This window comes from Accipiter gentilis, chromosome 4, assembly GCF_929443795.1.
Source record: "Accipiter gentilis chromosome 4, bAccGen1.1, whole genome shotgun sequence".
Taxonomy (NCBI): Eukaryota; Metazoa; Chordata; class Aves; order Accipitriformes; family Accipitridae; genus Astur; species Astur gentilis.
Window position 1 is genome coordinate 29271663 of NC_064883.1, and position 21885 is coordinate 29293547.

Here is a 21885-nt window from a genome sequence, read left to right on the forward strand (position 1 = left end):
CCTTAAAAGCCTAGTCTGTATATCCAGTTTGACTTCCAAGTGAGGCTCCAGATTTAAAACACGAAATAACAATATTTTAACACGCTTGATGTTTCTTTTTTTCTTAATTTAAAGAACATTTAGTTTTTAAATCCAGTAATTTAACTTCTTGGACTCATTAATTCTGTGAAATCTTAACAATTTTCAGTACAGAGCTGTTGTGATTAAGATGGATGTATTTATTATGGAGACATGAATCAGCTACAGACAAGCATTTCAAAACTTAACAGTGATTCCTCAATGATCATATGCTTTTTCTGCCAGCACAGGTGCTTGACTAAGGATTATGAGAAGCGTCCAACAGTATCTAGTCTTTTGCAGCATGATTTTATTAAGCAAATTGAAGGAAGAGAAAACGTGCTACAAAGGCAACTCATGGAGTTTATTGATGTTCATCAACAAATGGGAGTCACTGAAAAGGCAAGGTAAAAGTAGCTAAAAAGTAGACCAATTGGGACAATTTTGATACTTTCACTGTTTCAGAATGGCTAACGCTCAGAGAATGATTCACCTCTCAGAACTTTAGCTGGCCAAAAAATAGAGAGCTGAATCTTTGGGGTCCCCTATAGAGCCAATGGAAAGAGAGGGACGTCATGATGTACTTTGTACATTGATGTACTACTGGTGTGACTGCTCCTGTGCTTTCAAGGTAAAGGATGACAATTTTTTTTCTTTTTTTTTTTAAATGGGACATAAAATTTTAAAGACATTTTGGCATTATCCTCTGTATAGAAAAAGCTTACTAAAATCTGCCACATTTCCTTTCACACATATTTCTAGTACACAGCAGTCTTCAGTTCTAATTTTGGAGAATTTTCTATTTACTTAGTGCTTTGAAGATAATAATAAAAAATATATTTTTAAATAATCTATAATTTTCAAGTTTTCTTGGACTTTAAGTGGATATGGGATGAGTAGTAGTTTCTCTCTGGCATTTCAGTAAAAAACTATGCAGTTGGCTTAAATTTAAGTCTCAGACAGGATTTATATGTTCTATATGGTGAAGTCTTGACATTTGCTTAATCCAGAAGGATTCTGGAATTGAAATAAGCTTATCAGATGTTAATGCTGAGCACTAAACCAGCAACATACTCCAGACTTTAAGAAGTATTTATTAATAAAACACAGGGAAACAAAATGTGGCAAAATGAGTCCAAAACACTAAATTATATGAATTGAAATCCTGATAACACTTGTGACACTGGTCCTTTCAAAGCCAAAATAATTTTTGAAAATCAAGCTTCTAAGTCAATTACTTATTATGAGCTTTTTTACCCATTTTATAGAACTCATATGTTTGTTTTCTATCAAGTCCTATTCTTTTTTTTCCAAATACTTTCATTTTTTCATGTAAATGCTGCATAAAGCAAATTACATGAACTTTCTTTTCCTATACAATACAAACATAAAGAAAGCGGCCCAATTGGCACATGCATAGAGCAGTCAAATGGCATAGGAACGGGACTATCTATTGGTGCTTTCTCCATCCTGTTTACACTGTGTTTTATTAACCAATCACTCTTCATATGAACTAGAGTTTAAGGGAATATATTACTATGTGATGAAGTTACCTATGCTTTTACAGTTGATTGAGTGTAATTTCTACATAAATTTTCCCAAAGGAAGATGGAATTTTCTCTCTGAAGATAATAATTTGTTCTCTGAAACTGTGCAAAAGTATTTACCTATTTAACTAAGGGTGTAATTTAAATGGCATGGTGTCATGGTTTAACCCCAGCCAGCAACTAAGCACCACGCAGCCACTCACTCACTCCCCACCCACCCAGTGGGATGGGGGAGAAAATCGGGAAAAGAAGCAAAACCCATGGGTTGAGATAAGAACAGTTTAATAGAACAGAAAAGAAGAAACTAATAATGATAATGATAACACTAATAAAATGACAACAGCAATAATGAAAGGATTGGAATGTACAAATGATGCACAGGGCAATTGCTCACCACCCGCCGACTGACACCCAGCTAGTCCTCGCGTGGCGATCCCCCTGCCCCCACTCCCCAGTTTATACACTAGATGTGACGTCCCATGGTATGGAATACCCCTTGGCCACTTTGGGTCAGGTGCCCTGGCTGTGTCCCATGCCCACTTCTTGTGCCCCTCCAGCTTTCTCGCTGGCTGGGCATGAGAAGCTGAAAAATCCTTGACTTTAGTCTAAATGCTACTTAGCAACAACTGAAAACATCAGTGTTATCAACATTCTTCACATACTGAACTCAAAACATAGCACTGTACCAGCTACTAGGAAGACAGTTAACTCTATCCCAGCTGAAACCAGGACACATGGTTAAACCAATAGCTTGGTCCATATTTCAGTTTAGCAGTTTAAAATACTAACAAGTAGGCTGATACTAGTTTAAATTTCATTTGCATTGATTTAACCAAATCTTTTCATACCTGAGATCAGTGAAGGTAGTATGAAAAACTGCAAGTAAAAAAATCACATTTTACAGTCACTGTACCTATAATCACTTCAACTTTAACATGTTTATTGACTACATTTGCTGGAAGATTGCCTTTCATAACAGTGCATGCATTAAAAGATTAGCCTTTTCCTAGAAACAGTAAGAATATCCAGCTTAATATCTGTTGCTATCTCTGTACAAGCAAGAAAAGCAGACATTATCTTCCAGTAGCTGAAACTGTAGTAAAGTATGTACATCATTTCACTGTAGAAGAAATTAGAAGTTCAGGCCTGTAAAGGATGTTACTACAGAATAACATTTGGTTTTTCTGCTGTTGAATGATAAAAAGATTACACAAAGATCTTTGAATTTGGTAGTCATACTTTTTTTAAAGCCTTTAAATACTAATCATATGTATCTTCTGACCTTCAGTCTGCACAGAGAAAATGGTGTTAAAAGCAGTGTCTGTACAGAAGTACAATGTAAATCTGCTTCAGAGTAAAGACATAGGCTGTGTAATGACAAGTCACCTGGAAAAGTCTCATCTTAAAATCTCCTGGGTTTCTTTTCTTGATTATCCTGTTCTGGGACTGTTTTTACACTGGCATGTTAGGGCCCTACTGTGGAATTCCTGAACTTTGACCAGTTGCTGGCAACTTTCCTTGTAAAGCTCCCTCCTGATCTCCAGCTCACGCTTTCTTGGTCCATAATTTGAAGGCACAGCTCTCCTGCTTCTTGGCACTGGGAGGCAGGTAGTTTAAGGAACTCTTCCTTGCACCAAGGGAAGAAATCCTCCTACCCGTGTCGTGTTTTATAAACAGGCATGGCATATAAACTCAAGAAAATTGGTAATGTTAACTTAATGCTGAAAGTAAGGAATCCAGTTATTTTCTCAGTATGTGTTTACTCTTCTCTTCAAATTTGACTTTATAAAGTCTTTTATAAAAGTTTTCAATTTCAAAAGAAAAAAGAAAAATGCCTGGAAGTTAATAGCTGAGGTCCAGCTACTGGGTCTTCCTGTGTGCACTATTCCTGTTTTCACTCAAAATCAAATCACCCTCTGCCCAGCATGCTGAGGTGTAATTTTGTTCTGACTGCCTTCTGCAGTGGTAGTCTGTGGATGTGCTTGTGATCTTACCTTGTTGTTTGCTGAATGCGCAGTTGATACAGTTCAAAATGAAGAGATCATGTTAGGTTATGTCTCATTCTCAGAGGTTTTCGCAGAAGGCCAGATCTTCAGATCCAATCTTTGTGCACTATGTCTGCTTCAGGAAGAGTGTGTGATCTCTAAGCACAGAGTGGGGCCACCCTACAGTCACTCCCATTAGCACCATTGTTCCTGAGGTATTTTCTAACATCAACAAGTCACTGAGTTATTAGGGCATTGCACTGGGCCCTCTGAACCTTCCTGCTATTGTTATTCCAGTGAATAGGAACCTAGTTTTAGGTTCTGCATTGTACTGCATCCTTTCTAAACACCTAGCAAGAGGAACAGACCCCACCAACCTCCCAAGTCACCAGAAAAATCTCAACTTACACTGATAAAACTTTAAATGGCAATATGCCGTAGACCTGCTCCAGACTTAATGAAGGTGATGGAAGATTGTATTGTTTTTTCAGTAGCCTCTGAACAATCTTATAACACTAGCATATCTTGTGCTACTTGAGGCTCAAAAAAGCATGAATACTAGCAATGAGCTTCATTACAAATTCCAATTTTTTACTTTGAGCAAATGCAATGCATTTTTCTCTAAAGTCATCGCTTCTTTATGCTAAAAGTATCTGTTTGCAACTTAACCTCTCCTAGCTCAGCTCTCGGGCTGAAATTACAATGGGAAGAGCATGAGAAAATATCCTTTGATATGTTAACACTTTTCTATAGCAACTTGACTGAAACATCTCTAAAATCTGCTGTTTGGAATGATGAAGTAAGCTGCAGGAGATAAATTGACGTTAGGGAGAAGGTGAAGCAGGCTAAGTTGCATACTAAGTGCAATTAATTTGGTGGTGGTGGGGTTAGCATTCAGGTTCTCACTGAACTGTGAATTCCTGGTGAGGAGAATCACTTTCAGGACAAGGTCTCTGGGCTTCTGCAAGAGTTTCCTTTGTCATGGCTATGGCAAGAAAAGTCTATTTCATTGTGCAGCTTCGTAATGTGGTATTTGCATCTTTTCAGAGGGGTTCATGACTCATAATCATCTTGATACTTCTTTTCACTCAGTCTTTTCAAATTGATGAACTTTCAACTAATAGAAAAAATTCTGGTACATTCTAGTAGTATGATCTTGAGGTTTTATACAAATAAACTTCATCCCATATCTGTTACTTCAGTCCTCAGGACCACCTAACTTTAAATACTGTATTCCAATTCTTTTCTGTGTTGATAGTGACACAAAAAGCATGATAATGGAATTTATTGCACAATCTTTAATGAAAATAAGGCAAATTCTCTAATGAAGAAACAATAACCTCATTTGAGCCTGATCATACACCTTTGGACACTGCTTATGTTTCCCCTCATTTTTAGCAAATCCTTCAATCACATACTTCTTGTGAGTCACATTATAACTCTTAAAATTTATAATTGGTGATGAAAATAATTATTAGAAATGAGTGCTGCAGCATATACCCCAAAACTGTTCTAAAAATACACTTCTTGCTAGGCCAAATGAAGGGAAAAAACTGCCATGTAAAGAGTTTTACTTTGCAACAGAAATAGCTGCCTTTGAAATGGCCTTCAGAACTGTCGCATCTACACCTGACAGTCAGGCTTGTAACACTTTTATCTTGAGTTGTTTGGCTGTGTTAATCTTGACTGCTTTTACAATAATCTCTGCAGAAATATGCAATGATTAGTACAACGTATATTTCCTGGGAATTATGACTCACCAGAATGAGCTGCATATGCGAGGGATATTTACTGCACCTAGATTTCAGCAACTGACTCTGGTCCCCAAGTTAAGAACCTCATCTTTATATGCCCTCTAAATAAATATGGGAAGGAGACCCATTCTACTGCAAAGTGATTCAGAGAAAGGGCTTTTGAGTGAGCTGAATTACTCCCCTAAGATTTTGTCCTTCTGTATTTACCATGTAGGGATAGCACTGAAATCCAGTGACAGGGTGCTAAACAGTTGCTCTGTTTAACTATTTGGAAAATTCAGGGAGGTAAGTTCGTAGAAGTTCATGTACAACATGCACAAAGGTGGTTGTCAATTTACTCACACCTATTAAAAGCAGGGAGCACCGTATAGTTTCCTTCCAAGACCTTCCCTGATTGTGCAGACTTGCATCACTTATTTTCTGAGTGTTCTCTCTCTCTGTCTCTCTGACTCATCCTGCCAGTGGAAAGCAGCTGATAGCAATCCTTCAAGCCCAACTCTGAAGGGCAGTCTGTAGCAGAGGGTGGGAGATCACCACACTAGCTTGACAAAGGCACTGTGAGGAGCACAGTGAGATAGCTCACAGAGTCCGGTGCTGACTTGGTCAAGGTCTCCACATGAAATCTGTATCTGAGTAGGGGCTTAAACCTGAGGCTTTGAAGTTCCAGACTAATCCTTGAGCACTTCAAGCCACTTCTTCCTCTCCTGTAACTCAGTGTCGGCTTTGTTGTAGCAACAAGGAGTGTGTATTCTTGCATTGAGGACACTCCTGTGTAGGATGGCTATGCTGCAAACTGCTCTCAGGCTGTAGATATGGCAAGTTTCTGGCAACACAGGCCTTAGAATATGCAGATCTCCGGTCCCATATGCTTCTAGCTAATACACATCTGTACAGCAGAATAAGAATATTCTTCCATACAATACACTGGACAGCAGCAATGCCTGAATGAAGAATAGTTTACCTCCTGAAGCAAAACAGAAAGAAGTTCCTCCTGCATTCAGGACATCCTGGCAGTAATGCTCTGGAACTGCTACTGTACTGTTGTGTCAGTCCACCTCCTCAGCAACTTATTTCTCCTGAAGGCGGGATACCTCACCAGGCATCACTTACTTTTGAAGCTTCTCCTTCATCTTCTCAGTATGGTTCTGACCCCAGAGCATGGGCCTGACTCATGAGGGCAATAAAGAGCTAATCCCCAAGAGTCCTTTTAGAGATCTCTTATTTGCTTAGTTAAGAACACATATTTTTCCCTGAAATTTGTTAGGGATACAGCCATTTCTTGCAGCTATTATGAAGGACCAATAATCTGCTTTTTTGCAGGGCATGGTAAACCAGCACAGGCTTTGGCAAACAGATTGTGCAGAGCAGGACATTACCCAATTGGCTGGACATGGGCCACCTCTGAAGCAAAAGCCCTGTAGCTCTGCTGGGCAGCACTGTGCTCTCAGCAGCATTGCACAAGCTTGAGCACAGCTCCCGGAGACTGCAGCTGGTGCTGTGCAATCATTTAAACATAGAGGGAGCACAGGTTTGTCTGCAAAGCATTGGCAGATGCAGCTGCAGTCTTATCAATACGCTTCCCTAAATTCAGGTACAGATTTTGCATAGATATAAGACTATAGTTTCATTTAAGCATATTTCAGCAGATATATCTGTTGAAGATGAGATTTTGATTTTAAGTTTGAATTAATATTGCTCTGTGCAGCCTCCAGAGAAATAGAAATCACCAGCAATGACACATCCTGTACAGGTTTCTCTGAGTTGCTTCTTTTCCGTTTGTCACTTTTAATGCTATTTGTAACTGCTGGAAGGTACACAGCTGTTCCCACCTTCACCTTACAAGAAACTTAATTATTTTTAGTTTCTTCTTTATACCCAGACTAAGGCCAGCCCTTTTTCTGTCACTTTTTAGTCTGTAGGTGATTCTCCAACCAGTTTAGGCAGAGAGTTCAACAGGGCATCATGAGTCACACTTCCCTTTTCATGCTATTTTTGGAACTATCAGAAATCTTTTAAATACATTCTGACAATTTGAAGAAGAAAAAGCTGCAGTTGCCTCATTTTGATTTAACTGTGTCTTGAAAGATAAGCAGGGGGGTGTGAAGGAGGATGCGCAGAAACAATGCTGCCTTGACTCATTTTCTTGTCCATACTGGGTTGATGTTTCTGGCCTTTAGCTGCTTGAATTTCTTGTTGAGCGTGGCTGTAAGATCTAATGCCTCCAACAAATAATTTCTGAACAGAACAGAGAAACATGGTTATTTCAGTTCACAATGTCTATGTGCATGACGATAATGAAATTTCAGCATTGATGTCAACAGCACTGATGTGGGTTTTTTTAAGTGGTTGGAGTTTTAGCAAGTGAAGCAGTATAACTGCCCTTGAGGTGTCTGTGCCCTTTGACAGCAAAGCAGAAAAATATTGTGTTCTGCAAATCTGCCATTCGGCTGTACTCTGGAGAATGGAGAATATAATCTGGTTTAACAAGCACTACTGTTCTCATAATGTCAGCTGAAGAGTATTACAGGAGAATCATTTTTATGTAATTAAACTTCCCTGGCATAAATAGAGATTATTTCCTTAGAAAAAAAAAAAAAAAAAAAGAAGATCTCCATGAGTGGAGCATTCCACCCCACCCCCACCCCCCTTCTCCAAGGCAGTTGTTAACTTCCTACAATAAACAAAAAATAGTAATTGAAAGAAATCTTGGGAAATAGCACTCTCTCACTGATATGCAGTAACATTTTAGGGGGCGGGGGGGGGGGGAAGTGTATTCAATGTGTAACAGTGTAACAATTCCACCAGAAATAGAAAGCATAGCTTGACAGATGTCTTGTTTTGGGTCTTCCTTCAGCAACGGAAAAAATAGAACAGCAGAGCTTGAGATAGTCCTGCAGTTCCTGCATCTTTCCCTCATGTACATGTTGATAGGTCTTTCTCAAAGTCATACTGGTATTAGATGCATCCTCTGGACACAAAATCACCTTCATGCAGGAAAGAAAGAGAAATTGTTTCAACTGTCCAAACTTAGATTTTCAACTGAAACTGTTAAAAAGAGGTATAAATAGGAACGTAGGTTATAGAGGGGCTAGATTTCTTTTGAGGAGGTAGGGTTTTGCTTGCACTTCTGGCTTTGAATGCAGTAATATCCTTTAGCTGGTAAATGCAAATCAAGTACCAGCAGACCATGCAAGGCTGAAGAGCCAGTTTAAATCTTAATATTACCACATGCTTTTTAATACAACCTGAGGATACATACAACCAAAAATTGTCTCACAGTGTTATTGCAAGGACCATACTACCAGGACAGCTCTCACGGTACAAATGGGTTCCAAAGGAAAGGGAAGAAGAGGTCGGACCTAGGAGAGGTGTGATTGCTTTACACCAGACTCATCCCTTTTGATGTGCCTGCTTGTGTTCCTGTGTGTTTTCTGCTTCAGCATATTTAAATACATATCAAATTACAGCCCAGTTATAGATTTATTGCAGCAAAAGCTGCCTTTTTTCCCCACACACAGACACGCACTGCTCTTGCATCTCTTTTTGTCTGTTTGCACTGCTCACGTCGGTATAGGCCCATGCATCCCATGTTCTGTGCTGCATGGCAGTAGTAAGGCTCTGCTACTGTGCTGTATAGTATTCCCTCTGCTTTTCACCTCCGTGTAATTCAGCCTCACCATTATCCTTACAACTGTATTTACACAGTCTTTTTTGGCCTGTAGTAAATACTGAAAGAAAGAAAACATTTGAAGTGGGTTGCTTTCCCATGCAGCTCCAGGGTCCTAACAACAGTTTGAGATTAGTCTGCAAAATAGCTGGGTGTAAAACTGGCAAAACTTGGTCCTTCTCTTCCATCAGGGCAATGTAGATTCTGTTGATCCATACTGTTCATTGTGCTTCCTGGTCACTTAGCCTCCACACTGGGTATTGGGCTGTGATATTGGCACAGAGACTGTGAAACTATGCTAGCTCTTGCAGTGAAGTTTTACATGTTTGTGTCTTGATATTAAGGTTGTGGAATTAGTCAGCTGTGGGTGCGAAACTCCTGCCTTTGCACTACGGACAATGGAAAGACTCCAGTGGTAGCTGGCACCTGCCTAAGGGAGGAAGAAACTGCTCCATTACTGGCACCTGGGTGAGGACAGGCCATTCTGTCACCCTCAGGGAACGATCGTTAGAGACAAGAGAAATTGAAAGCAGTGCTAGATGAGGTGCACTCATGCCTGCACTTCCATCATTCAGATCTTGATTGCGCTCACAGGTTGGGAGGGCATCATTTGGCCATTTCTTCCAGCCCCTTTTCAGTCCTGGCAATCAGTAACTGATGCCAAGTGGGTTTCTGCTTGACTTTCTGCACCTACATCCCACATCAGTGCACAGCCTGTATGACCTGAAGTAGCACCCATGAAGTAGGTGATGTTCGTGGAACAGGTACAGCCCATTAAACTCTGCAGTAAATTTTACTGTGGGAGTTCAGAAGTCTCCTAGCTTGCCCCATCAGTGTGATGTTCATTCAGTCTAACTTTCCATCATGGTGCAACTGCTCTCTCTCTCCTGTCATCTCTTCACTGTATATTAAAGTTCTTGCCTAGGTAGAAAACACCTGTCTGCTTTTATTCATGCCATATACCCAAATGTCAACATTAAATAAAGGATTTCCCTGATCTTGTCTGCAATCAAGGTAAAGAGTGAGTGTGTTTCACACAACAGTTTCCCTGCTGTCTCAGATTACCAGGGTCTATGTTCCATGTGTTTGAGAGGTGCCTTCCTGCCTACAGTACTAAGGGGAGTGAGGTCATATCAGGAGATCAGATTTACTTGATAGTCTCTGTGCTTGTGCTGTATTGCACATCTGAGCTTGATTTAGTTTGTGAACTCTGCTGTTACTTATCTAGTTTCCCTTTCCCTGATTTCCCCCCATCTCATAAAGCACGTATAACTAATGTGAATTGTAAACCTTGCATTTTCTGCTGCTTTTGCTTTCTTTAGCAATGCCTTTACTCTTGGGTAGAGGATGATCCAACTCTTCCAGAATTTTCTTGCTAATTTCTATAAGACTGCATAAAGTTTTCTTTGGTTTGATTAAAAGAGAAAAGAAATTCCACTTTAAAACTTAATTGAAGTTTAACCCTGATACGAAAAAGATTTGAAATTTTGTTTCCTTATTTTGTGTAATTTTTTTTTTCTCTAGAGTCCAAGAAAATTCTTCTTGGTCAGGATGTATTTCACATACCCCAGTGGTTCTGTAGCACTTTGCTCTACAGTGCAGTCATCTCAGCCAGGCTTTAGAGCAGTGTCATTACTAAGCTAGCAATGTTTCCATGCTGAATACTTTGTCTGCATCATCCTTGCCATATTATTTCATCATACACCCCTGGTTTTGTCCTATCCATAATTTTTATATGGGTCATTTTTCTTTTTGCAGGTAGGTGCCAGAGTTTGACTGTTATATGCTTTATAAATATGTTCTTTTTTTCCCTGTACTGCATAACTCCAGTCTTGCAGCTGAAATAAGGGTGTGATCAAGCAGGGATCTGTACAGTGAAGAAGCTTCATGGTGTCAGCTGTGGGGCCAAACCATAGATTTTGAATTGTCAAGTACAGGTGTGCTGCACTAAGAAGTTAGATCCTGTCCTGTTATTCAGACGTTCATGTGTTTGAATTCAGAACAATGGAAAGCTGGAATGTTTTGGCTGAACTGCCATCAAGACGTTTACATATGCAAGATCTGCTCTGTGTTTCCTTACATCAGGAAATTGCATGTCTTTCTCTTCTAGATTTGAACGTATTCATACAAAGAAAGGGAACTACAGTAAGTCACTAGTTTCAAACCAGGAAGAGGTAGATGATTTAGCAACCTTGGAGGTACTGGATGAGGTAAGAACCTCTTTTTTCATGTTTTCCTGAAGAGGGGTAATCACATGTTAAAACACAATGGTGTGCTGTTGATTTTCAAGTTCAACTATATTGTCACACTTCAAGTGTGTAAGTGTACATTGGCATTTTACCAGTTTATGCCAAATATTTCAGATTAGATTTACTGTGTCAGGAATGGTTCCATTTCAAAGATAAAACACCCTCTGCAGTTACAGCCTGAGACCGAGCAGAATTGTAGCACCATTTCCTTAACAGGATTTACATCGCTGGATTGTATTATAGCTAAATATCTAGTTTACAATGATGAGTTAACCTGAAATTGGTCCAGGTCCAAGAACAAGCACCTTCTCCTCTGTTGCTTGGACATCTAGAGTTGTCTTAAACTAGCTTACCATATTCTCCTAGGCTAGGTTCTCACTGAGTTACTTTGGTGTGGAGATGCATTGAGATCAATTTATTTCAGCTGAGGCTCTGACCTGTCAATGCCTTCTGGTGAACTTTTGACAAAATTACTGATACAAATCTCACTGGTTTGTCAAAGTTCAAAAATGAGTCCACTAGGAGCAGCAGAACATGCATAAGGGAGGGGGGAAGTCTGTTGTGTTTAAGCTTCAAAACCGGAAAGAAGAATAGGGCCGCAGCACATTATCTGCAGGTCTTAGAGGCCATCAGTGGTTGTAAACAAACTGTCATTCTTCCTCTACCAGGCTGTGCTTAGACTATAATTCACATCTCTTATCTGTAAAACTTCTCTCGCATATTGTATCTTCATCTGTGCAGAATACTAAATGCAGCTTTTGAGCTGGGAAATTATATAATGCTAACAGCCCACAGAACATCTCCCATCATCCAAGAGCTTGGGTATAGTAGCTTAATGTTTAGTTAATACTAATTGAGCTAATTCAAACTTTATCTACTGCACAAAGCTCAGATTTAAGCATTTTTTTTAATAATGGGAATAGCCATATGCTAGCAAGGCTGTTTTTTATCTTTTGCCATGAATCATATAAACAATCTGAGGTAAAGAGAAGACACACAAAAACCCATACGCGTTGGAAGTATATCCCATCTCCTCAGAGGCGGAGAATTCTCAGGAAAGTCCTCAGGAAGCCTCTACCTAAAGGCATCATTTGACTGTGTGATATTTTACTAATCCAGTCCAGTTTAAAATCTCTTTCATATATGAATGGCAGCTTCTCAGAACTGTCTCCTTTCTTCCATTCAAACTTTTCTTCCAGTTTAAATAGCCCCATCAGAAGAGCAAAACAGGAGACCTTCTCTCAGTGCAAGAAATAATTTCAAAAAGGGCAGAAGTTCCCCTAAAAAATTCCGTTAATGTGAATCTGTTTATGGCCAAAAGCAAGGTGGCATTCAAAACCAAAAAGGGAAGAGCTTATCAAGGCAACGGAAAACCAGGGTTTTCTCCTTATGTTTTCCTGTGAAGGAAATGTAACCTCTTCAGCTGTTGAGAATTCCTGTTTTAAGTGCATTTAACCAAAACACAGTGCACAACACTGTAAGCAGATGGATGTGGAGGGAAAGCAGTTCCTTCTGTAGTCCTCTGCTGTCAGTCGTTCTGTTCCAGTGGGAATAGGGCCTAAATATTTTCACATGTACCTCAGAATAGTCTCAAGGCTGGTTTGAGTTTCTCCATCCAGCTCTATGTCCTGTTTTAATTGGAAACCTAACCAGGCACTTTACATACCCAGGTCTGTATGCAGAAGAAGCTGAGGGAAATTATGTCAAGAAATTGGGTATGCCACTAATGGGCCTTTCTTTTTTTTTGATGCAGGGAGAACTGGCTCTCCAGCAGCAAAGAACAATCACAGCAGAGACTGGTTGTTAATATAGAAAGATGCCTGATTGTTTACATTAATAGGATCCAAACAGTTGAACATCTGTGTCTTGTCTTGTAACTGAGAGTAATGTTAGAGCAGCTGTAATGGCAGTTACTAATTCAAACATATGGCTCTTGCTTGATAAGTTACGTGGAGCTGTAGTGTTAGAAATGAAGACAGGACTGTCTCATGGAAACTTTTGATTAGTTGAATTAAAGCAGTACTTATTAACTCATTTGTCTACAGCCACTTGGGGATCTGTGAGTATATATTGTTCAGAGTGAGTTTGGACACAAGAAATTAGGAATGCCAGTGTGTTTGAAAGTGTTACTTACTTTTGATCATGATCAGTTGTATTCCTGACTATCAATACCTACTGTCTCTATCCTCATTCATTGTAACTACATAAATATTTTATACATTTTCCTAATATTCTTTTTCCCCCCATGTGATTCAATGTTCCTATTCTTTCTCCATCAGAATACAGTAACAGAGCAGTTGCAGAAGGGTTACGCCAAGGATCAGATCTACACATATGTTGGGGACATTCTCATTGCTGTCAATCCATTTCGGAACATAGATATTTATTCTTCACAGGTGTGAAAATCTAGGTTTGGTTCTTTTAAACTATCACTTATTTCCATTAAAATATGAATATTTGTGTGAAGTATAAGGTAAGACTATTCTTGAGATTTACTTCAGTTCACTGAACAACAGAATTACCAATACAGTTGTCCCTTCAACTGCACATTGACACACATCCTCATCGTGGGCTGAATTTCAGCACAGAAAGGAGAAACTCCAGAAAATTTAATTTCTGATATCTTTATAGTGTAGATCATGTCTATATCACTTCTAAAGTGCAAACAGCTATATCTGATCAAGTCATCCATTTTAATCAATGGATAGAAATAGGATTTTTGAGGTTATTGTTCTTCTAGTGACTTTCAACATTTATTCTAGGATGAGATAAATTATGCTAAACTTAATGACATTTGTTGACTAGAATCCCACGGAGTATAAAGTGCTAGCTGCCTAGAGCAGCTAGTTCAGAAGTATTATCTGTACAGGTAAGTGCATTTATTCAGGTGAATCTTGCCCCTCTTTGTGGGAGGGAGCATTCCTTCTCCCCCACTTCCCACGGAGAACTTCTGTGGATGGATGGATGTAGGAGCTGGGGGCATTTCCTCCCAAGAAAGCTGGGAAAGCCATAGCTGTTTAATTGATCAGAGGGTTCACAAAGCAACCCTGTAAAATTTTAACTTTTGTGAATTTGCCTCCCCATTATACAAAAGGGGACAGATATGAAATTCTGGTCGTACAATAATTTGGCATTATTAATTATCAGATACTACAGTACAGAAAAGATCTTATGTTTTGATATCAATATCATGCAGAAATAATAAGAGGATGTGAAGTACAAATAAAATAAAATTATAAATTGGTCCTTGATATCTGGCAGTATTAAATTTTCTTCTAATAGTTTCATAGCATAATCAGGGCTGACATCATACAAAATTGTGCTGCTTTTTTAGCACTTTTGTAGTACTGAGTACATACAGATTCATGATATAGTGAGTGCAGTAACAGCTCACTCAGAAAACATCACTGCTGGTAACGTCAGCATGCTGTACACTAATCTGAAAAGAAAACTGAACCCTGATAAAAAAAAATTGTTAAAGGACACTGATAATGTTTTCATTTTTTCTTACACTTAGCACTCCAAACTGTATATTGGAGCCAAACGGACTGCCAACCCTCCTCATATTTTTGCTGTTGCTGACATAGGGTATCAGTCCATGGTGACATACAATTCCGATCAGGTAAAGATAAGGTGTCTTAATTATATCCTTTGCTAGGCTGAGAGATATGTAATGAGCTCAGAGTCATGCTCTTGTTCTCTGCAGTGTATCGTTATTTCTGGAGAAAGTGGAGCTGGCAAGACACAAAGTGCCCATCTTCTGGTTCAGCAGCTCACTGTCCTGGGCAAGGTATGTTTCAAAGGGGATGCCTCTGGAAGACTTTGCTATCTTAAGCCTAATTGACTGAACCTATGGACAAGACATTGGTAGGGGGGCAAGGCTGTGATACGTTTTCCAAAGAATTTCTGTAAGGTCAGATTGGAACCTGATGCTGATCTATCTACCCCTTCCTCCCTCCTGCACTAGGGTCACTTGAAAATATTTTGGGGATTCCGCAAGAAAGTACCCACTGCAGTGAGGGCTGTGACTTTTAATCTGTCCATTGTTTAACTGAGTGTCTTCAAATCACCCAAACTTTACTAAATAAAATCCTCTTCTAGCTTTTCACCTCGTTCCACAACCAGATTGCTGTCAGTAGGAGATGGTCATTCTGGGAAGTGACCACTGTAATTGTCTAAATAAAATGCCATTTTTGCATGTCCCAGGTGAGATGCAAGCAAACTGATTCATTGGTATGGTACGATGCAGCAGTACAGATGCTAAGAAAGATCCTAATAGCAAGCTGGTCATCTCAGAGTGCCAGACCACAGAAATCAATTAATTCTGGTGTTGTCATTATCATTATGTGTGTTATCTCTTCCAGCTAGCCATTAGTTCTGCAGATTGCTATATTCTGACAGGTCTCATGATATATACATGCCTTTCTTTCCATATAATTCAATAGGAATGGCTGCCCTGACAATGTCACACTTCACAATACCAACTAGAAGAGGAAAGAAACACTTAAGAATGAATGCATTTGGATGATTACTGATAATTTTAAACAATATCTTTTCATATCCAGGCTAATAACAGGACTCTACAGGAAAAGATCCTCCAGGTGAATAACCTTGTAGAAGCATTTGGGAATGCAGGCACTATCATCAATGATAACTCCAGCAGATTTGGGAAATATTTGGAAATGAAATTCACCTGTGGTGGCACTGTGGTAGGAGCTCAGATTTCAGAGTATCTCCTTGAAAAATCCAGAGTTGTCCACCAGGCAGTGTAAGTATAAAAATTATATTTGACCTAATTTGGGGGTTACAGAGTAGACCTACAATGCAGGAAATTACCTTGGATCAAAACAGGAAGATTAATAAGGTACTGGGATTTTTTCTTATAAATTATATATGAATAGCTTATAAATCTGTAAGCTAGCTGAAAACTACTCCTGATTTTTCTTTTTCATTGCCTCCTGGGTTATTTAAACAAATCTCATAAAAATGCATATGTGATATATAAACTATATCAGAACATGTAAAGAATTAAAACTTTCTAACATTTCAGTTCTAAATTTCTTTGTGGAAGTTTGAAATGTTGTGTTAAGTATATTACTTGGATTTAATTCCTGTACATTTCCTCTAGTATTGTAGCTTTTTTGTTTGTTTGTTTGCAAAATGCTCATTTTCCATTTTGGAGCATCTAGTAGGATTTGATTATGAAGGGTTATGGACCAAATGCAGCACAGATCCATCTCTGTCGTGTGTATCTCATAATATAAAATTACATAAAAATTAAATGGCATTTCCAATTAATTTAAATTATTGACATGTATTTTCTATCCTGATATATAGCACATCCAGGTGAAAAATATTTTGGCAACTCTATTTCTGCCATAAAAACAATAGGAAAAACAGAGTTTGAGACAAAGAATGTTGTCACTGATTGATATTTTTCCCCTTGCTGATCTCTTACTCATTTTTACTCTATTTGTAGTTCTGCATGACCTTGTTGCCTGTTGTAGATTTGTGACATGAAGAACATCTAAGTATCACTTGGAACGTTTCAATAAACAATTTAAACTTAGAGGCAATTTTATGAAATTATGTTTTTTCCCCAGTTGAACATAAGCACATAAACTGCTTTTTCAGAATAAAATCAGCTTTTTCCTTAAAATGCCACTTTTTTTTCATAACTTTTCACGGGTTTGTTCTGTGGCTGTCAGTTTGCGTTTATATTCAGCCACATGGTGAAACAGGAAGTCAGCAAAGCATTTACATGCCTCAGATGCTATTTAGGTAAGTGTTCAGATGTGTGAATTCACAAGAAAATGCCACCGAAGAGTTTAGCATGAGAGCCACTGTGGGAGGTTAAATTTTGAGGCATGAACTTCCAGGGGTGCCTGAAGCTGTTTGTGTCAAACATGTTTTCCTCTTCACTGAGGTCTCTGTGTGGCTGGTCCATATGGCTGTGCCAGGGCAGAGAACTGGCATTCAGGTACCTGCATTGCAAGGGCAGTCTGTTCTGCTCTTCTGGGAGAACATGACTACCAAACTCGCATGGAGAGCTAGGAATGACTTTTTGCAGAAAACCACTGACTGATTACCCAGAAAATGGGAGAGCTAAGTTCCAGACCCACTTCAAGCCAAGAGATTTTGAACCTACGGGTATCCCCTACCTTTCCAAGAGAATACATAAACCATCAGGACACAGTGAGGTTTCAGAGACCATGCAAAGCATGGCTGTGCAACCTCATGGTTAAGACATGGAGTGGGAAGGTAAGGGGTCTGCTTCTACTCATTAAATTGATGTTGTTTTCTACAACTGACTGTCCACAGTAAAATACGCACAGTAAGTTGGCACTGGACTCTGATCTAGGCACCCCACATGCAGAGAGGAGTGCACTGGACTCTGATCCTGTTTCACAGAAGCATGTAATGGTGCTCCTGAGGCACATGCCTCAGCTCATGCAGAAACCAGGGGTTTGAACACAATTCCTTTTTGCCATTTCATAGTGACTGACTTGGCCATCTCGGGGTTCAGCAGTGGTTGCAAATTTCCACCTAAGCATCCAGTGTTTCCTCATAAGGTGCACAGGAACCTTGGATGTGAAATAAACCTTCTGTCCTGGGTTTGGGCACCTAACTTCTAGGCAAAGCATGCCAAGTCATAAGGCCCTTTGCTGAATGTCTGCTTATGTGCTTTCATGGTTCAGCGCTAAAGGATGCAGTAAACATACTGGATTCAGCGAATCAAGAGTGTATAGCTTTCCCATGGTCAGAAGATTTTTAAAATAACTGGAGGTTAAGCAGCCCATTTAATGCAGGTGGCTGAGCAACATGCAAGATGTCACCCAGCACTTACGAATTTCATCAAAGGCAGAGCAGCATTTAGCTGCTTGTAGAACCAAGCAGCTGCCCTGGCAGCTTCAGAACAAACACACAGTGGCACAGAAAAGGGTGTTCACTTCGCAGGAACTTGTGTAATAAAGGTTCTTTCAGTTTGCATGAGCCTTGCCTGTTATCAAAATAACATTTAATAATAGCACGTATGTCATCAGTAAATGTAATGTAGTTACATTACTAAATCAGTTTGTTGTTTCTGTTGTTTCAGAGGAGAGAAAAATTTCCATATTTTTTATTATATTTATGCTGGTCTGGCAGAAAAGAAAAAACTGGCACATTATAAACTGCCGGAATATAGACCTCCCAGGTAATGCAGTTTGTTTTTACATAAATTGATTACTAAGAAATGCAGTGTTGAATTCTCAACCTTATTTACATTCTAACTCTGTATCCATGAACTCTTTCAGATATCTGCAAAACGATCATTTCAGAATAGTGCAAGATTTCATGAACAATAGCTTTTATAAGTCTCAGTTTGAATTAATTGAACAGTGCTTCAAAGTCATAGGTTTTACACTGGAGGTGAGTGCCAGTAACCCCCCCCTTTTTTTTTTTGGTGAACTTTAGTGACTACCTTAAGCAAGAAAAACTGATATAAAGCATTCAAATAATCTCCCTTGTTACTTTCTTCCTTTAGCAGTAGTGCGTTTATGTTTTAGGATATTGCATGATCAACTTACTGTTATATTACCACATTTAAATTTTTAAGGTTTCAAGGTATTGATAAAATAATAAAGTGGTATTAGTCAACAAGACTTTGAAATCAGTGAACACAGCACAGCTGAGTAATTGGGAAGAAAAGCCTTTTGCAGATTAAATGCATTCAAAATGATATTGTAACTATTTATTAGCCTATAATTTTAGGCCTGGGAATATGAGCCTCATCTCTGTTTTAAGATGAAGTCCATGGTGAGAGTTCTAAAAATTCATTGAGTTGATCTCAGTTTTGATGAACTCCATACATTTTCACAACTCCAGGGGTAAAGTTGACGTTTTTACATCCCTGTTGAGTGAATCTCATCACTAAACATTAACTGAACCCATTCTTTCTTTATGATCTCATATCATTGCTCTGCTGGCCATTAAACCCCTCTCCTCAGGCTGTCTTTGGTATAATTAAAATAAAAACAGGCCTCTGGATTTATAAAATAGGATGCAAGGGAAGGAAACCCCATCCTACACCCTAGTTCTCTCTTCTTAGAGTGGTGCATTACAGCTGTAGTTTACCTCTGACTTTATTTATCACAGACGATAGTAGGAGTATGATCCGTATAGTATCTGTGAAATATAGCACTAGTGCTGCAGAATGAATGTATGTTTTAATTTCTTTGACAAAACTGCATGTTTTAAGGAGCTTTTCACAGCAAATTACTCACTTCAGTTGAATATTTCTAGTTTCCCTCAATGTAAATATTTGAATAGCTAGCAGAACAGATTTATTCACCTATTCTGTTCCTCCATACTCATTTTGCATTAAGTCATATTAGCAGTGGAGTTTACAGTCTCTTTCTCCTCTACAAGCTTATTCACAACTGCTCTTAGTAATATCCACACCTGTACTATCACATCCTTTCACACCTGTACTTTCACCTTTCCAGAAGCAGCGCGGAAGGATATGCACTGTTCAGCACTGATAGCAGTTTTGTCACAGCACCAGAGACCTTGATAAGTTCTAATTTATACCATGAAAAGCAACAAGTCTGGTTTTGTTCCTGGTTCTTTTGTTCACTTGGATGTATGGAAACAATAATCCTGATTATCCAAGAGAGACCTTTCTTACATATTGAAGATCCAGTTAGAACTACGTCACTGGCCACACTGTGCAGTTCTAGCATGGATCTTCACTTGATTAACTCAGCAAGCCACCGTGAGCTGAATCGGTAAAGAATTACCCACCTGTAGAACCCCCCCAGTTTCAGAAGCAGGTTGGGTACCACAGGCAATCTAACTGTGGTTACATGTGAGCCCCATCCACCTTAACCTGTCTTACATCCTCTACAGTGTCAATCAGCCTGTCTGAGGCTGTGTTTGCAAGAGTGAAGGAACAGAGAAGTCTTCTTCCCACACTGAGGTTCTGTTCTAGGATACATGTGCAGAGACAATTTATTTTCAGTGAGGAAAAAGATAGTGTAAGACAATGAGTTTCTTTTCTAAATTCATTTTTAGTAATGCAGCCTTAAGCTTTGACATTCATCGCAGTGCCCAGAGGAGGTTCTATATAAGCATGTTCCATGTTTTATTAGCAGAAGACCTTTGACAGAATATCTTCTCCTCTTCAATTAAAACTGAGACCTAAATAAGGCTTTATTTCTTAGAAATCTGTTTTTAACTGACTGGCAGGCTTTAATAGTACCTACTGTCAGTACGCCCTGTCTTAAAATCACACTGTTTTGTTTCAGGCTGCGTGGCAAAATTAATAGGAAAGGACTGCCTGAGGTGAACAATAATCATGCTGTATGAGACAGATCAAGCCAGAATTCAAACACACTGGAAAAGGGCACAAAAATGTCAGCAGCCATACATACTGTACAGCACAATGGCAGAGGTTAAGCTATCCATTTCTTTCCATTTCATCTGTGTCCCTAAGCTTAAAATAAAAATGATTGCTTAAAACGTAGGTAAACTGTGTGGCAATTATCCTGAGCATAATTTTTTAGAGTGAGCTTATCTAGTAAGTCTTGCTGTCACTGGAATAATTAATTTATTAACTGCTAGATTAATTTCTGAAAGTGTTGAAAACAAGATCAAGTATTCTAAAGCAGTTAAGGATTTTATCTGAGTAAATGATACCTGACATGGTACCAGCAAACTATTGAATATTAGGGATAAAATGCTGTGCAGTTATGAAAAGTCTGTCTATAAAATACCAATCAAATTTACAAAACTGCTTCTTATAAAACTACTATAAAACTTATAAACCTGCTATTTATAAAATACACTATTAGTACGTGCCTCAAAATGCATAGTATCACAGATTCCTAACTTAAAACCTAGTCTGCTTTACAGGAACACCCCAGCATTTCTGAGTAGAAAATACTGAGAGATCATCAAGTATACTTATAAACGTTCACAGTTCAGATGAAAATTCACAGTTCAAATCTCAGTCAAACCTGCAATGAAAGCATTACTTAATTAATTACAAATATTATTTTATCTGTCATATTTAATTTACTGTACATATCACTTCACTGTCCAGACTAATACTAGCCTTTTTCAAGGCAGAATCCCTCTTCAGAACCTACTAAGTCATTTGAAATTTAAATATGTTTAACTAAAGTCCATACTTAAGTGCTTTGGTGAGTACGCAGTTTCTAACTGACATTTTGAAGGGTAAAGTGCTTTGATGCATCAGAGATGTGAGGTCTCACTCTTCTCACAGTGAAACTTTTTCTGATGACATCAGTGGGAGCCATTGCAGACTTCTTATTTGGAGTACCTTTGTCTCCATGGTCCAAGAAACATAGATGCAGATTTTTTTTTATTTTATTTTATTTTGAATCTAGGTATTACATTTTTAGACACAGTTGTGCCTGCAGGCACAGTGAAGGGTGACTATAAATAACCTCTGAATTCTTTCTGTGTAAGAGGATTATGTTCACCACTATTTTGTGCTTCCCCTACTCGATGTCAATCCTGTCCTTTTGACAAGTATGGAAGAGATATTAGGCTACAGTTTGTCTTGCCCTCTTTGGGTGACTTACACCTGAAAGACTATGCTGACTACAGAACAGGGAATGA

The 21885-nt window shown here is 38.8% G+C and overlaps 1 protein-coding gene across 9 annotated transcripts in view; it reads left to right on the plus strand.

Annotated features, from left to right (window-relative positions):
* MYO3A (myosin IIIA) overlaps positions 1–21885 on the plus strand; it is a 146014-nt gene that overhangs the window by 75293 nt on the left and 48836 nt on the right. For all 9 annotated transcript variants that reach the window (XR_007505795.1, XM_049798246.1, XM_049798245.1 and 6 more), the window contains exons 9-16: positions 309–464; positions 11121–11220; positions 13539–13655; positions 14777–14881; positions 14966–15049; positions 15825–16027; positions 18356–18454; positions 18555–18669. Coding sequence is in view for 8 of the 9 variants with exons in the window: in XM_049798246.1 (XP_049654203.1) it covers positions 309–464; positions 11121–11220; positions 13539–13655; positions 14777–14881; positions 14966–15049; positions 15825–16027; positions 18356–18454; positions 18555–18669 (979 nt within the window). In the remaining variant the exon portion in view is untranslated. The remainder of the gene's footprint in view (positions 1–308; positions 465–11120; positions 11221–13538; positions 13656–14776; positions 14882–14965; positions 15050–15824; positions 16028–18355; positions 18455–18554; positions 18670–21885) is intronic.